At 42.4% G+C, this 17837-nt stretch overlaps 1 protein-coding gene across 2 annotated transcripts in view; it reads left to right on the forward strand.

Annotated features, from left to right (window-relative positions):
- The window catches only part of FNDC3B (fibronectin type III domain containing 3B), a 147682-nt gene that overhangs the window by 19551 nt on the left and 110294 nt on the right, over nucleotides 1-17837 (forward strand). For both annotated transcript variants that reach the window (XM_031614564.2, XM_031614565.2), the window contains exons 2-3: nucleotides 5358-5496; nucleotides 9809-9884. In XM_031614564.2, the coding sequence (XP_031470424.2) occupies nucleotides 5386-5496; nucleotides 9809-9884 (187 nt within the window). In that variant the 5' untranslated portion in view covers nucleotides 5358-5385. The remainder of the gene's footprint in view (nucleotides 1-5357; nucleotides 5497-9808; nucleotides 9885-17837) is intronic.

The raw sequence follows: 17837 nt of genomic DNA on the forward strand, positions 1-17837 counted from the left end.
GTAGGTCTGGGTTGGAAGGTATTGTTTCTCCTCAAGCAAGTGGTTGGAATGACTTTGTATTTACTTGAAATGGTGTTTAAACATACCCAGTTTATTTTATGACGTTGTGAGTTTCATTTACAAATGGCTTTTGTTGGAAAAATGAGGCCACGTGGAGTTCAGGGAACCCAAAAAGGGTTATCAGCAGATAGTGGGCGTTTTGGCAGATGGAAGTGCTGGAACTGACTTGTTCAAATTTGTAAATTCTTAGTATTGCAATCAGGGAAGTCACAGGGAGAGGGGTAACCACCAACTGTTGATGTGCTTGTGAGTTCCATTTCTGTGCTGTGATTAATGCAGAGGGAGATGAGGAAAGAAATGTGTGAAGCCTTTGAAGAAGAAAAGTGGTACAAATAACAGATGGGAGTAGCTGTTACCTTTTAGCTTCAAGAAAAGGCACAGAGAAATGTGAATGGTGAGAGTGTGTTGCATGTAAGTTGCCTTATTTCTGGTCTGCTGTTATGTCAGCAGCAAGAGCTGCAGCCATCATGTTTTTATGTTGAAGAACTGAGTCAGAGCAGGAGGTTGGTTTGCTCTAACAGTGCTACTTGCAGAAGTGAGAATGCTGTGGAGTCAATGGATTCATTGTGTTCTTGTGGTTCCTGTTCAGATGTTACTCTTGTTATAGCCACATCTCTGGACATCTTTCACTTTGTGCTTTGCTCGCTTGCCCTCAGTGCTGCTGTCTGGCTGTTAGTATCTCTGGGGCACGCTAGCCTCCAGCCCCATGCAGCTTTCCTTTGAGAAACTTTCATGAGATTCTGCCCTGGAAGAACCAGGGAAAGCTGTTTTGCCTTTGGTAAAAGACTACTTTGTGCAACAGCTTGCTTTATTCTGGTATTTCATCAGAGCTATTATCAGTTGATTAGTTGTACTCTCCTGCTGAAATAAGATGCTCCTGCATTATGCTGTCTGACCTCATCTCATTCCTGATGCTCACCTCTGAGTCGCCTTTGAAGTTCTGATACCAACCTGCTCTCTGGGTCCTCTGTTCTTGTAATGTTATTATGGGCTGGCTGGCCTTGCCATGTCTTGCTATTTATTATGACAAATCAGAACAAGCAAATATGTTCCACAGGGAAGGCAGAATGGCAGAAACAACCCTGTGTGCCCTTTTGTGGGAGATGTCTTTAAGTTAAAAGGAACTGCCTAGCTGAGAAGATGCTTAGTATTTGAGGCACTGGGTTATTCTAATTCATCCCATGTTTGAGCAGGGATCCCTTTTTGTTTAGCTGTTCCTAAATTGTAGATGTACCTGCTGAGGATATGGCTGATTGCAAAATGGCTCTTCCTAAAATATCAGAGCTCCAGATCTTGAGAAATACACTGTCAAATGACTGGCTTAAATTGCAAACTAGCACAAATCTCATCATAGAGCTATCTGGATAGTTGCTTTACTAGTCTCATCCTAGCACAACTCTATTGACATCCCTTCATCTCGTTCGACAGTTTGGAAGTATTGGAACTGAATACTTCTGATAACTCTAGTCTTCAGAGGTGACATGTATCATAGACATGAAATTGTCACTGCTTAAAATAAAAACAAACCAGAGGAGAAAGCCTACTGAGGAATTATGGTTTGAAGTGGTTGCTTTTTGCTTTCCAGCCCTGGAGATGGACAGTAGCTGCTTGGTGCCTGGCTGCTGCTCTCAGCCTTTCATACCTCAGCCAGCTCTGGGGGCAGGCCTGCTCACTAATCTGTTTTCTCTACTATTATAGATTTAAAGAAAAAAATAATAAAATCGTGTATTTCTCCTAAACTGTTACAAATAAGCCTATCTGTTTGGATGCTTTCAAGTTAATCTGCCATGCTAGCAATTAAACGTGGAAAGAATGCTTTAAGGTTTAAATGGTTCTTCAGACGGATGTGATTTAATGAAGCTAATGAACACCCATCAGACAAGACAAATTCCAGACTGTTTGTGCCTTGACCAACCATCTGTGCACATACCTCCAGGTACTGCTCATGTCTCAAGATGCTTTTCTACATGAACAATTAGTGCTCTTTTCTGAACTGAAGTGGCAAGCCAAGGCAGGAGCCTCTTGAAGGCAGCTATGTTCACTGCAGTGCTTCCCCTGCTTTTCCATGACAACACACCGGTGTTGCGGGTGTTTTACCAAAGCTTACGTTTCCACATGTGCAGCATGAAGTGCAGAAACAGGAGAACTGGGCAATATGTAAGCACTGTCATCTCTCACACGTGAGACCCAGCACTCGTAGTGGCCCAAACTGGGAGCGCTGCCCTCTGGGAGCCTTCCCAGTGGGTCAGGTGCTTGCTTTAAATTCTTAGCATCTGAATGTGTCCTTATGTAAACAAGTTTGTGGGTGTGGGTATTCATGTTTGTGTAGATGGGTGCATACATGCAGGTTTTTTCCTGGTTGCTTCTCCTCTTAGGGATGCAGCTCAAAATCCCTTTGGAAGAAGCACTGATTTCTTCAACTGTGTGGTGCTGTGGTTTGACGTACCAGGCTTGGGTAGGATTCCTCAGTTCCACAAATAAACTTCTGGCACATAGCAAGTGGTTCTCTAAATGCTTCTTTTTATTGAAGGTAACGGCTGCAAACCTGAAAGGGTTTTCTTATTCTGTGTTTAGCTTTGTTTTTTCCCTTACGTGGGATTCCTTCTGGAAGGATTTGAGCCTTCCCTTTATGGACTTGTTCTGTGCAGGGTGATGTGGGATTCCCTCCCATGTTGTCTGTGATGCTACAGCTGTTTCAATCGTGACAAAACCATGTGAGGCAGCTCCTGTTTGCTTGTACCCACGCTGGCTGTGCCCGAGTTAGAATTGTCTATTGCTTGGGCTGGAAAGGGATGCAACTGTTCCTTTTGAAGACACATGCTGTGTTTCAGATGGTGTCAACAGTAGCATAGCAGATGCACCTTTGTAACTCTTCTGGGCTGTATGTTCCATTCTGATGGGCCTGAATTGCCCCACCAAAGCCCTGCACTAGAAGGAAAATGTCCTGGGCTTATACCTCCATTAATTGCATGGAAGAGACCTTCTAGGAACAGTTGGTGGTTATCTGTGTGTGGTTCAAACTGTGGCTGGAATTTCAGGCTACTTCTGACGTAACATGTTGGGTCACGCTAATTTTCCATACATGGAAACTGGTTTTAGACGGCTGCACTTTGTTCTGTATTTTTTTCTATTTTCTGTTGCCATGTGTAACTAATTTATATGTTACTAATTCACATATTGAATTAATTTAAGGGAACAGACTCATCTTGGTGATCAGTAGAGGGGCACAGTATTGGAAAATCAGCTTTGTAGCAGTAACTTGCAAACATCAGAAGGATTGGAGCTTGGTTTGGGGTCAGAGCCATGAAGCTGGATGGCTGTCCCAGCTCTCACTGTGGCTGATGTCTGTGTTCCTGGAGGGAGCAGATTTGGGAAGGCCACCTCTGCCCCAGCACTGCCGTTTCTCAGCTCGGCCCTGGCCAAACCTGGGGAATGCAGACGCACAGGAAATGTCTTTAAATTTAAATATAGTCGGCTTTCTAGACAAAACCCCAAATTTGAGTTAGTACCTGAAGGGGGGAAAAGGGAAAAAAAAAAAAAAAAAAAAAAAAAAAAAAAAGCTGTGGGTTAGTATTTGGCAGTTCATATTTTAACTAAGGAAGAGTTCTCATATCCTGAAATGTGACCTGGTGCTGTGAGCCTTGCCTGCTGTTTTCTTCCCGTGATGTTCCTGAATTTATATGGGGAGGAGAAATGTGTGTTCAGACTTCTCTGTATGAAGGAACTTGGGTTATCTGAGGGTGGAGAAGCTCCAGTTTTTAGGATGGATGTGAATGCGTGGTGAATAAATCTGTTCTCAGGCAGACTTTTGAGAGAATAAGCTAAAAAGCATGTGAAGCAGCTTCCAGGACAGTTGGCTTTGGTGTGAAGTCTGCCAGCCCTGCAGTAGACATCTTAACCCTGTCTGATTCAGCTCTGCCTGCAGTACCTCAGAGTGCAATGCTGTTAGAAAGAAGCCTGTGGCCAACTGGGTGCTGCAGCCAACACTGCTGCTGGCGGAGCTGTGCCAGACCCAACAGATGAAGGAAGCTCTCTTTATTTCTTTTTTGTTTTCTTTCTTTCCCCCTCTAAAGCGAGGCAAGTGCAGACACGGCTGTAGTGACAAACCATTAATAAAGCTAAAAGAATGCAGCTGTAAAACTTTAAATAATGACATATAGCAAATAAATGTCAACATATTAGTTGTGCCTGGAATGGAAATATTACTAGGAAAATATGTAGCTTGAAGCTAGTCTGTGGCTTGTTTTTTTTTGCTGCTTTTTTTCCCCTTTAGAAAATAGAAATAGCATGACACTTTAAGTCCTGAGGCTTTCAGGCTGGGACTAGGTGGATGTGTCATCTATTGGGGGGTGGGTATTGTTTCCCATGGTTTCAAAATAGTTCCTGTGAAACTTGCATTCTCTGAAGATCATCTATTTGTATATGAATGAATATATGCACACAACTACATAGATGTGTGATGTGTATAGTCAGGGTAGTTAGAGGTACAAGTAATAATGGATCGAATCAGTCTGTTTCCTCTGTGTTAGCCTTTTGCAATGCTTTACTTAGTCCCATGCAGTTAAGAAATGATTCAGAAGCTCACTTTCTTTTGTTCACCACCTAAAACCAAGCAATGAACCCACGCAGTGCACTGCCTTTTCTTCCAGCCACCCAAATAACCCCAGACCTACAACCCTGAGTTCTGAGCTTGAGTCTTTCTCAGAATTAAAACCTAAGACTTTGAGGTAATAAAAACTAAAATATTAAGGAATAAACGCCAAATACTGCAAAACGTAAGGTTGGGAAATGTGCTGAGCAAAGTACAAAGGCAAAAAACTCTGTTTGTACCCTGAGTTTGCAGTGGATGTGAAATTGCTGGAAGAACTCAGGGATTCTCGGGTATGAGGGACTGAGGAGACTGTGGGCCCCTAAGATTTGTTTTTGCATTTCTTGTGCAGAAGTCTGGAGAAATGATGGGATTAGGTCATCCTAGTCATCAAAGAGTTGGGTTATTAACCCAGGGTGGTGGTACTATTAACGCTGAATTCAGACTTGTTTTTACAAGGCAGTGTCCCTGTGTTCTATTGGTGACATGTTATAACACATTGATTAGCTTCTCCCTTGGATGGTGGTTAAGTGAAAGTCTGCTCTGTGTTGGAGGTGTCAGTTCACACTGTTACAGGATCCTAGATGGGAAATCAAGGTATTTGGCTTTGAGCCGCAGATATTACGAAAGCAGTTTGCTGCTTTATGGGCGAAATCCACGAAAGCATGAGAGGGTTTTGCAAAGTCTCTAACTGATGCTTGTCTTGCAGGAAGCCCGTTGAGGAAAATTCTCCATGAATGTACGTCACAATGATGATGACCGACCAAATCCCGCTGGAGCTGCCGCCGCTGCTGAATGGGGAGGTAGCCATGATGCCTCACATTGTGAATGGCGACGGATCACAGCAGGTCAGTGAGCTTTGCGGAAAGTGACTGCTTTAAATAACCTGTTTGTGGGCCATTGAGGGCTTTTGAAGATGCGGAAGTAAGGCTTTGGCTTCCCCATGCACCAGGGAGAACAGGTTATTTCCTAGAAGGTAGAAATCTGCCTTTGTGCTGGAATGACTTCCAAAAGCAGTGTGCTGAGTGTATCGTTCAGTTCAGTGTGGTTGTTTGCACCATGTATTCATTGGATTAAAATAATGGGTCAGAAATAATGGATGTAAATGCTTCAGAAAGTCGGTCTTGTGCTTTTCTTTTTCTGTTGTCCAGATATTTTACAGGTATCTGAGATGAGATCTTAGAAGCTTGAAGTGTTTAGATAACTAGATTGCGAAAAGGGGCTTCAAAGGAGAAATGGAGACAAATGTTCTATGATGTCTACTATTCCTTTCTCACCTAAGTGTAATAGCTGCCATCCTATGTATTACCCTGTGCTTCACTATAAACCTTAGTGGCAGAAGAGAATTTTGAGTGGACTTCTGATGTTCATGGTTGCTATTTTTTCTGGGATGTGTTCTCCAGTAAGCTCAGTCAGAGGTAGGTAGGGTGATACAAAGACCACAGATGTCTTTAGCATTGTGTGGGCTCAAGGTTCAAACTGATTGTTGGTAGCTTCTCAGACCTGTCATCCTGGGTTAACCTTTGTAGAACATCTGCCCTAGTAATTTGGTTCTGTCCTTGTCTGAGACATTTTGGTTAAAATATTTTGCCAAAACAAACTCTCCTTCATGAATCAATCTAAAAAGTCCTTGTTATCTTCCAAGTCTGTTTGCTTCTCTGGATTCTCAGAACAACACAGACTTTTCATTGCTGTGATGATTTTAGATGTTTATTTCTGCACAGTATACTGCAAATTGAAGGAGAAAAAGAATGCTTGTAATGGCTCTATTTACCGAGTCCATTACTGATATGCTAAAGTGAAAGAATGATCTTACTGGTATTGGGTAGCATAATCGTTCCTTAAAAATACCCCCTTTCTTCCTTGCTGGAAGCCATTTACTGGGGTGGAGTGTCCAGTGGATCCTTTTGCATTACCGAAAGTATAAATGGAGTATTCTAAGGAGGGGTTGAGGTGAGGTTCTCAGTCAAACTGAATTTCCCCATCAGTGATGATTCAGCAGCCTTGCTTGGCAGATGCCTCCATTGCCTGTAAGCTAACTTCTCATCTAATGTTTCAGAGCAAGAAAGAAGAACTGCTGATGCATTGCAGTTAGAATCACTGTGATGCACAAATACAACTCAGCAGAATGCTGCTGAGTAGTGTCATTTTTCTACGTACACACTTACTGGATCATATTTGTAGATCTTAAATGAGGAAAAACTCCTCACCTTTTCTTTTTGTGTACTTGTAGCTGGAGTACAAGTTTCCTTCAAGATTTTTTTGCCTACAATCTGGATGAGCCCTCATATTTTGATTGCACTGCTAGCTGCCATTATTCCTTATTATTTTTGTCCTATTCCTGAAGCTCTAGTTGATGTTTTCACCTTTTAGAAGGGTAGTTCTAAAACTGAATGAGATTAGACTATAAGCTTTGCTTCCTTTCCATGCAGTGTAGCAGCAAATGGACTAATTGGTTGCTTTTAACAAGATTTTAAATGGTATATAATTACTGAAATAGACTCAATTATTTGTGAGGTGGGAACAGATTTGTTCCATGTAAGAATGACTTCCTTAATAAAGATGCTTTGCATTACTCTATAAGTAGGTGTAAGCTTTACAAGGATGTGCTTGCCCAGGGTGTGATTGCAACCCCTGTTAGAAGCTGGTGGTAGGAAGGCATTGAAGCCCAGGCGGTGGGAGGCCAGGCTGTGGGGCTGCAAGGAGAGCTGTGCTGTGGCTGTACTCAGGAGTGCTGAGCCTGAGATGGAAGACTTTCCTCAAAAGATCGGTTCCTAGATGTGTAGAAAAGAGCCGTCTGAAGCTGGTAAAGCCCTCAGCTGTTACCAGCATCCAGATGGAGAGGGCTGCAGAAGGGGATCCTGCCAGTACACGCTGCTGTAATGTAAGACAACTGTACGGAAGCATTTTGATGTTTTTGTTTTCCTGAGAATAAGTACTGCAGAGCTGAGGATGGCTTTGCCTGGCATTAATCTCCCTTTGCTGCACTACCCAAAATGGCATTGACATCACTCACCTTTTTTTTTTTTTTCTTCTTTTAAGTTTCCCACACTTTAATACAGTCAACCCTAGTGGAAATAAATGCTTTCATGTCCCTTCCAGAGCTGCTGCTTATTCTGTTTCTAATCCACTTGTCACTGCTGTGGGGGTTCTGGGATTTACAATCCATCTTGTGCTTCAGGCATTCCAGCAGCTTCGTGTAGGTGCTGAGCTGTGTGCTGCAGAGTGCTGGGAGTGTGAAGTCAGGAGGCCTGTCTGTACAGAATAGAACACTCTGGTTTTGGGGCAGGTTCATTTTCATCTGGTACAATCCTTGCAGCAGCACAGTGAGCTTTTAGCTGGCACCTGCTTGAGAAGGTGTTTGTGCCAAGCCCTGGTGCCACTGGCTTTCAATGTCTGAGCACTTTCACTTAGTGCTTGTGTGTCCCTGCTCTTGCCTTTTAGGGTCATAAACATGGAATAAAGGAGATCAGAGTATGTCCACTGGAGGAATGAGGCTGGCTGTTCTGCACCTTGCAGGAATGTGACAGCTGTCACCTGGCTGGGCTTGTGCTGCTGAGCTGACACAGCAAACTTTGGGACAAAATTTGGGGTCACTTCTTCATTTTGTTCCCAAAAAGTCTGCTGTACTGGGAAAGCATAAGATTTAAGCACCCTGTTACTGTCAAGCTGTATGTGACAGGCTGATGTCTTAGAGACCATCTGACTCAGATATACATTTTTTTGCAGATATATTTAGATAGAAATGGTTGTTAACAAATTTAGAAGAGCATTTGGAGTGAACTCTCTTCTGCTCTGACACCACTTGACCTCTTGATTTCTCAGCACTTTATTGGTTTCTTCTTCTGCATGCTTTGAGTTTGTGTTGATAAGATCCTGTTTGAAGATTGATTCTGCGTGCTGCTGCCTCTTTCTATGAAATGCAGAGAAAATTAAATGTAAGCAGGAGCATTTTGGTGTTCTGTACAATTACAAATCACTGCTTTCTCATTACAATGTAGCATCTTGCCTGATTCCTTTCCCCCTGAAGTACTTTGGACTGAAAGAACCTTATAGCCTGCCCAGCCCCAAGCTGTGCTGTGGGTGGGATGTGCCACCAGCTCAGGCTCCCAGGGCCCATACATGGCCTTGGGCACCTCCAGGGATGGGGCACCCATGGATCTCTGAGGAGGTGTTGTTGTTGCAGGCAAAATAATGGCTTTCCTGTATCAATCCTCTGATTTCCAGCTCATGCTTCAAAAGTGTCACTGCATTAATGGGTTTCTGTAGGATTACTGTAATTCAAAAGGTCACATAGGCAGTAATTACCCTATGCATTTAGGTTAAAGATTTCAGAAACAGAATGTTAATTCTAGTTCTGTCATCCGAGGTTGAATGATTAAATTCTGCATGCGGGTGTCCTAGAACATGAATGGGATCTAAATTGAGAGATCACAGAAAGATGTAGATCTGTGTGCATTTTCAAAGTATACCGAGATTAACTTGGATATTAATAACTTTCTAGCGATGCAAAGTTAACAGGACTGTGTTTGAGTAACTGTTTCATAAGCAGTGTGAGCATGAGATAAATGATGGTTTACCTTCAGTGAAGTTCTTCATTAAAGAAATGAGTCTGAGTGGCAAATCTTCAAACTGCTCACATTCTGACTTTAGACGCCTGGAAGTTAATAAAGATGAGGGCAACTTGTGCAGGACTTTGCATTACACTTGGTCAGTGGAGCCCTTGTTTTGTCTGCACCTGTTGAGCTGTGTCTGTGTATGGATTTTGCTTAATTAAAATCTTTTATTCCCGTGGGCTTGAAATGATGGTATGGTTGGATCCTTCATGCTGGAATCTGCTCTGAAGTGTCATGGTCTGAAGATCTGTGTCCCTTACTATCAGCATTTAGCCATTTAGTTATACTCGCTGTCTTGTTTGCAGGTGGAAGCTGAAGCCCTAATTTTGATTACACACAGCAGAGTTAAATCTTCATTTCATCTCCTAATGTTAGGTGAGGAGGCAAGTTGTAAATCTCTGCTGGTACCCAAGGTGTGGGATAGGGGTTCCTATCCCCTCCTGCACCCCTTAATGTTTTCTGCAGCACTGAGAGCACAACTATTGGGTTGAAGAAATGTCAAGTTCAATCATTATAGTGAAACAAACGTGGTTTCTTTTCACAGGTCTTTTTGGTTCAAGTGAATCCAGGTGAAACCTTTACAATAAGGGCTGAGGATGGAACCCTGCAGTGCATTCAAGGTAAGAGGGTACTGGGATGCGCAGGTGAGCGTTTAACTGTTACAGAAAACTTAAGCTCAAAACTTAATGCTCTGAGCTCTGTGAAAATATGGTATGCAATTCTGACTATACAGTGAAATACTTATGAGAAGTTGCAGGTGTGGCTGCCGCATCTATTGTAGTACTTCAGTATCTCAGAAATGAGTCATGAATTTTCTTTTGGTTGTTTATCAGCATTTTTAATATGTTTCTCTATAACCAAATGCTAAATACAAATGAAAGTTAGTGAGTTGTACTTATAGTCGGTAATGATTAAATGGATACATGGGGGGAAAACGTTTTCATGTGGGCATCAGGAGTGACAGAAAATGAATAGAGATGCACAGGCATGGCAGAGTGCTTGGAGAATTCAGGTTGGTTTTAAGTAGAATTTTTAACTGGTTCTTTAATTGATTCTTTATAACTAGAGCTGGCTAATTATGTTGTATTAAATAAAAGCGTGTGAGCGGTCTTTTGGTTGCCCTTCTACTTCTCTCTAAAATTGTGTAAATATGATAAACAGTGCTTCTCTCATTTTTTTTCATGAGAGGGACCACACAAAATCTTTTAAGGTCTGAAGGGAGAAGTGACAAAAGACTTTTCAGGCTGTGTATTAAGTACTATGAAAAGAGGCTTCTACCTCGTAGCAAATACAGCTTTGAAGGGAAGCAGATAATTCCCTAGGTAAAATTCAGCCTGCAGTAAATACAGGAAGGTTTGATCAAAATTTAAAGAGAATAGACTTCGCTATACTGCTTTCAGTGGTAGTTTTTGAGCTTAAGACTTTTATTTTTTGAGAAGGGGGAGGTAGGTGGTGTTGCTTCTCCCATCCTTCCCAGCTCATATTCTTTCAAGCAGCAATCTCAATGTGCTAGTCATTCAAAAACCTTTCCTTAAAAAGTAGTTAGTAGATAAAACTAATAGTCAATCAATGATAATTTTCTAGCTAGTAAATTAAGCCTGTATTTTTGACTGTGGTTGTTCTGGTGGTGTCCTTTGTGCATGCTCCAACCCTGCACGGCACGTTCCTGTGTCTCACAGTGCCTTGTTGCCAATGGTATGTGGGAACTTTGGTAAGGAATGCCTCTGCATGCCCCTGCAGCAGCACACAGTGACAGTCTGTCTGAAGGCTGACATCCGTTTGTCCGAAGGTTAGCTGAATGCTAAGTCCTGGTAGACTGGGGCCGCAGTCCTACTAACGTCATCGCTATGCAGAACCCTGTTTCAGGAGTTTCCCAGATCTAAAATTATCAAAATGAATAGGAGGTGATGTTACTTTTTCATTTGTTGACTTTCCAAATATTCATTTTTTTTAAAAGAAAAACGTGGAGCGATGTCATCAGAAAAAGTTTTTCAGGATGAGATCATCTGAGGGAACGGGACGTGTGTGTCCATGAGCTGTTTGGATGTACCTAAGATCTGGGTGTGTTTGTTGCTCAAAATTTCATCCCCGTGGAAATAAGAAATTAATAGTTGTTTGTGATAGACATTATAAAAGCTCCTCTGAACACCATTCACGATTATTCAGTCTTGATGAGCATTAATAGCAGCAATTTAAAATTACTTGTTGAGATTTATAGCCAGCATGCTGTGTGGTAAGGAGTTGGTCCGTATGGCAATTAACAGAGTAATAAAGCTGTGTGCTGCTATCTGAAGTGAATGCTCTTCTATTGGCTAGTATATTAATCTTCCATTAGAAATAAATTAGGACAGTATTTGTAATTGTTTTTTCATGTTCTAAGTGTTGTTCAGGCAACATATTTGAATGACTAAAACTTGAAACCTCATTATTCCACATTCCCTATATTTTTAACATACTTGTGCTGACAGGGTTTGGTTGGTACTCGTCAGCAATCTGATAAAATTCACTTACAGTCTGTGGTGTAAGATGGTCTCTTATTTGGTAGAACTGTTGCATTGACTACAAGCCTATGCACGTTCACTTGTATACACTGCCTAAGTTCTGAAAGTTCTGATATTGTTTTCAGGCTGAACTATCAACTTGTGTGTGACTGATATATTTCTACTGCTGAACTATGTGGCTTCAAACGTGGACCTTTATCTGATTATATAATACAGTCAGATAAAACAGCCTCCCCCAGTCCTGAAAAATCACGCTTCTAAAATGATGTAAAACTGGAGTAAGTGTGTACCTGTAATTGAACGTTCCGTGTGCTTAGGTGTTGTTTCCTGTTCTGCTTTCCTTTTGTGTGTGGCCAGAGGTGAGTTGAGATGCCTAATGTACTTCTATCCCCTGTGTGTAATTTATGTCCATCCGAAGAGTATTAAGCAGGGGCAGGAGTTTGGGCAGTTGGGAATGTAAGAAGGGACTCGTTTCCTCAAGAAGAGATGTTTCAAGAGAAGGATAAATCTGCTCTTTCAGAGAAGTGCTTTTGAGCAGAGGGTGCTGTCAGGTTTCCTTCTCTCCGGACTGGCCTGACAGTCTCTCTCCAGGAAAAATCTGTTCCTGCTGTCATTTTTACTTGGAGCCAAATGCCATTGTCCTTTTGCAGTTTATCAGGACTCAAACTCTTACTGACCCAGGGGAACAGAACAATGGGCAAGCTGCTGTGTGGAGCAGTCACATCAACCTCCAGCCTGCGTGAGTGAGGAGCAGAGAGCTGACAGAGACATGGCAGAACTCTTGTGAGTGATAAAGTGCTTCCTCCAAAAGCAGTGGCAGTGGGGCAGCAAGGCCCCTTTGTGCTCTCTAAACACACTGAATTCATGGGTGTGTTATAGCACTGCTGAAAATAAAGCATTCTTGAGCACTTTCCTGAAACTTATCTCCAGCTTTTGTTCAATGCAGCAGCTCTAGATTTGGAATACTGAAGCATAAAGGTGTTGTGCAGAGAAACAATAAATACATGCCAGTGAAAGGAGGCTGTGCATATGTCCTAGCATTGCGCAGGCCTTTAGCACAGCCCTAAAAGACAGTGTTAAAAGGATTTCTGATTGGTTATGTTTTCAGGAATAAGATGTAAATATGCTGTGGCGTGGAAGGGTTGTAGCTATATTTAACATGAATATCCAATTAAGACAGGTACCTAAGTTGCCTTTGGGTGGTGTGTGTGGAGTGGTTACGTTTAGAAATGAAAACAGGATTAATAAGCACATGGAGTTTACTAATATGGATGCTCACTTCCACTGATAATTTTCAAGTGTTTTGCTGAACTTGAGGAGCTGTAAGGCCTTTCTGTGTTCTTATCTTGTGAAGCCAGGAATACATGAATTAAACTGCAGTGCTTCTTTTTCTGTGGTTCCAAAAGTGAGTGACGTAGGGGGGAGGCATGAAGTATGCTAAAAATCCAGCAGTGGTTTCTCAAATGAAAGATTCTCTGGAATTCTTATTCCCTTAATTTGTGTGGGTGGATTTCTTCAAATAAAAGCTGAGAATCGGCACTAATAGAAAACTGTCCTTTTTTTAAAACAAGTTTTAAACTTAGAGTTTTTGGTGAAAATGAGAAGGAATGGGTAATACCAGAGAGGTAAAGGGGTGTAGATCAACACGGGGAATGTGTAAATGAAATGAGGTTGTTACTGCCTGGTATAGTCTAAGCAAACAAAAAGAAGTCTTTTATTTCTCCCTTCAGTACGAGATTGGAAATGAGGAAGTGACTCAGTTTCTTAGAGGAAAGGAAAAAGTTGAAAATAGATGGGCCACCATGTAAGCAAAGGATGGGCTGATAACTGGTGTTGCTGGGCGGAGTGGGGGAGAGCAGGATGGGAGCAGGGCTGGGAATACCCATGGGAGCAGGGGATGGAGGGTCAGAGCCTGGGGGTGGAAGGAGCCAGAGAAGATGGGGCACGTAGGGCAGCTTCAGGCAGCTGGCTTTCTTGAACTGTGTGAAGTTGAAACGAGTTGTGAGAATCCGTCTACCTGTTGCATCAGCTCTCAAAGCAGCTCTTCGTATTTTGGTCATGTAGTGTTTGGTCACCTTGTGTTATTTCTACACCTCTGTGAAATTTGTGTGGAAATCCTCTATGAGAAGAGAGAGGAAGGAGGTGCTAACTTAATCAGAATGGATTTTTTCCTTTTAAGGTTGTAGCACCAATCTTCTTTCATCTCATAGGTTTTGTTTTTAGCACACCAGAATAAAGCATAGGAAACCGTGTGAGAAGCCCAAAGTAAACAATAGGATGCTTTGTTTACTGTGAGAATAATCTGGGCACTATCAGCTGTGAAGTGGTGAAGCTAAGAATAATCATTGGGATATTCTGAGGATGTGTGTGGAATAAATCCTGAGTAAGGTGCACCTGCAGTAGGTTTGGTGTGTAGAATGCCGGGTCCTGTGCAAATCCCTTTTGATGAAGAATAGCGAATCAAAATAGCAATTGTTTCTTATAGTTTTCCTCATAAGATACAGGAGGAAAGAGGAAGGGGGGAAGAAGAAACTTTATGAAGTTAATCCTTCCCAAATCTTTGTTTGAGCCCAATACGTACCACGATGGGCGAAAGGGAGAGAAGTGCTGCTGGAGCTGGAGGACTTGCAGGCTCTGAGCATCCTGCAGGAGCCCCACAGTGACCTGAAGCACTCAAGAGGAGCCTGCTGCAGGCAGCTGGGATGTGACCTGACACCAGCACCAGCCCTGCTGACGTGGCCTCTGTGAGCAGGAGGCCACTGAGGGCTGTGGGATCCAACCCTGCTGGCATCCAGGCACGTCCAGGCAGCGTGTCCCACCTCGCTGCAGGGCAGCGGGTTGTGTTAGCAGGCTTTCCTTCTTCTTATTTGAGTCCTTAGGAAGCTGTTGCTGGGAAATGTCTTTAAAGCCTGCTGCCCTAATTCCACAGATAAACACGAGTGTTAAAATGTGCAGCCTGATGGGCTGTAATTTCAAGCTTGGTTGGTTTTGTAAATATATTGCGAATGTAAATGTCTTCCAGTATCTGTGGATTTCTCCCTGTAATACAGGGAATCTGTGTGCCTATATTGGTAAAAACAAATCTGGCTCTGCAGAAATGCTGCATTGTCTGTGTAGGTCTGCTCACTTGTAAATAATCCTTCAGCTGTAGGACCAGTACATTCCAATCAATGGTGTCAGTATGTTAAAATCCAAGATCCACATTCTTCACACAGTCTACTCGGGCTACAGACATTGCAAACACATTAGTCAGTGCTTTCAGTCTTTTTAAAGTGCATTAGTGTAGCTACAGCTCTAAGTTAGCAAAGCAATTATAAGCAGCCTTCTTAATCTGAAGCAGTTATGTTTGTTGGCCAGAAGAGCTGAGAAACGATTCTATCAGCCTTATTAAATTCCACTGCTACTCTTCACAGACAGATGTTTGCTTTCCTATTCTTTTTATTCTTTGCCCTTCTGATTCTGGTTCATGTTTTGTATATGCAATGAAAAATTCTTCCTGGTGAAGCACAATTTGCAGAGTTTGCTAAACATTAGAATTTACACAGTAAAGCCATTGTGAGCTGTTACAACCAGAAATAGTTATTTGTATACTTTGGTTGGAAAAGTCTTACCCTGTTTTGTAATCTTCTGGAGAGGAAATAAATGAAGAGGAAGTAGGGAGCTGAGCAGCAGGAAGGCTGGTGGGTGTGCAGGTGTGCTGGCTTCACTAAGGTGTGATCTGTCTCAGACAGAAGATCTGGTAAGTTCTTGTGCATTTGGTGTGATGCTCCTCCTAACAGGCTGCAAGGAAAATGCTGGAAACTGGAGTCCTGCCTGCTCTTGCCAAAACCAGCAGTAGCTGCTATGGGAACTGATGTTAACCTTGATTCAAAGAGGGTCTGTTATCCAAGTACAGGGAGCCATTAATTCTCCCTGTTGGTTCTGCCAGGCTGGTGGTAGAAGGAATCACCTCTGTTCATTCTATCAGGATTTTCCTTGGTTCTTTCTTCTAGGATATCAGTATGTATTGTGTTCTCTAATCACAATTGTCTGAGGCTGGAAAACCCTTCTGCTTTACAAAACAATGCTTCTGGTGCTACCGGTGCTCTCTCTGTATTTTAGCATGTCAAGAACTATTTCTTGCAAGAAAGACACTTCATATTCTCCACAAAACAAGTTTGCCAGTTTTATGGCTTTTATTAACTTCACGTGGTCCATTGTGACTGTCTGCTATGCCAGTTTCAGGCGTTTTTAATGATATTTATAAAGTGGCTAAGGCAGCCATTTCCTTTCCATGCTGTCAGACTGTTAACCCATGGTGAGACATCAAGCAGCAGACTTCACATGCAGATTTGCTTTGAGTTACCCATTTTAGGAATGAAGGGGATTAATGAAAGAAGCTTGGTGGCAGTTTCCAAATATGTACTTCACCTTGGGAATTCCTTCCTGATTGAGTTTCCTCCCCTGAGGGAGGCTGAAGGTGGTGGGTCCATCCCTGTGGCAGCAAGGCAGGTAATCCATAAATGAATGTGAAAGTAAGGTAGATGATGACATGGCTTGGGGTTGTGGATGAAATGAAGCATGTTGTTACTCAGAAGCTTTACTTGGCTTTTATCATTGTGGGGGTTCTTATTCTTAATTTAAAAAAATCACAGCTCAAGTAATAATTGAATTGATGTGAAATTTTTTTATGGTGAAGAATGTAAAGTGGATTTTTAATTGTATTTATGCCCACCATAAGAAAACAGATGTGTAGAGGTTGTTGGAAGCTATCAGTGACTGAGCTGTTGATTGTGCTGTTGGATCTCCTTATCACACTGCTGGGTAGGAGAGCTTTCACTCTGCCAATTTAACCAGTCCTGTATTGAGATACAAAATGTGTTACCGTATCGTTTCTTCTGCACCACTGCTTTCTCATAGTCACCGAAATGTCATGGACTCTGTGTGACATCAATTATTTTTGATGCAGAAAATGTTTTCACTAATACAGGTTTGAAGAATAGATGCTATTAGAAATCACTGAGTCAAGTTCACAGACTGACCTGAAGAGGAAAACAAAGAAAAAAGCCCCACTCAGCCACATTATCCAGTGTGAAGCTGCGTAACTTTGGACAGCCTCAAAGGCTGCAGATCACCATCCAGGGTATCATTCACATGTTTACAAGACAAATCCAGAATTGGAATTTGTGCTGTAAATTTAACGTGTTTTTGATGCATCTAGAGAGCTTTCAGACAAATGTGCAAGGGTCTATCTGGCCTATAACTGCTGGCGTCCTACTTACCCAGATGTCATTTTTGAAGTGATGTATATCTTGAGGAAGGCTAGGCTATAGGTTTCTGATGAAAATTGAGCCCAAATGTTTTAGAAACATGCATGTTCTTTGTGGCTGCTTACCTTTGCTAAGGTTCAGTCTTTTCAGGTGTCAGCTTGGCTGGGTTGCTAGGAGTGACCTTGCTGTAACAGACTGAATGTTGTTTTATCTTGGTAGAAGATGCTATCTCATAATAACATTTTTTGAACATTTTTAGCTGAATTGTTGTAAGTGTTGGAGCTGTGCCTGGAGAGGGGACTGAAACACAAAGCCAGTCATTCTCAATTGTGTGGGCCAGAAGCTTTGAGTTTGGTGAAGAGCTGATGATGAGTGGGGCACTGGTGGGGAACAAGGAGTGTCTGAAGTTCAGTTCCCATACCTGAGGACCAAAGCCTTAGAGCTGCTTCTGCATCTTGCTGATTTCTGAATGTTTATGCATATAGAGGTAGATTCATTGAATCATAGAATGGCTGGGGTTGGAGAGGATCTTAAAGTCCAGCCAGTCCCAGTCCCCTGTGGCTGCCCCCCACCAGCTCAGGCTGCCTGGGGTCCACCCATGGCCTTGGGCAGCTCCAGGGATGAGGCACCTACAGCTCTGGGCAGCAGTGCCAGTGCCTCGCTGCCCTCTGAATAAAGAACTTCCTCTTATCAGCTATCCTAAATCCCCCCTTCTTTTCATTTAAAACCATTCCCTCTTGTCCTCTTGCTATCAGACCGTGTAAAGAGTCTGTCTCCCTCCTGTTTATAAGCTCCTCTTAAATTTTACTCTTAACTTGCTGAA

The sequence above is a fragment of the Phasianus colchicus genome, chromosome 10 (assembly GCF_987193195.1).
Source record: "Phasianus colchicus chromosome 10, bPhaCol1.hap1.1, whole genome shotgun sequence".
Classification (NCBI taxonomy): domain Eukaryota; kingdom Metazoa; phylum Chordata; class Aves; order Galliformes; family Phasianidae; genus Phasianus; species Phasianus colchicus.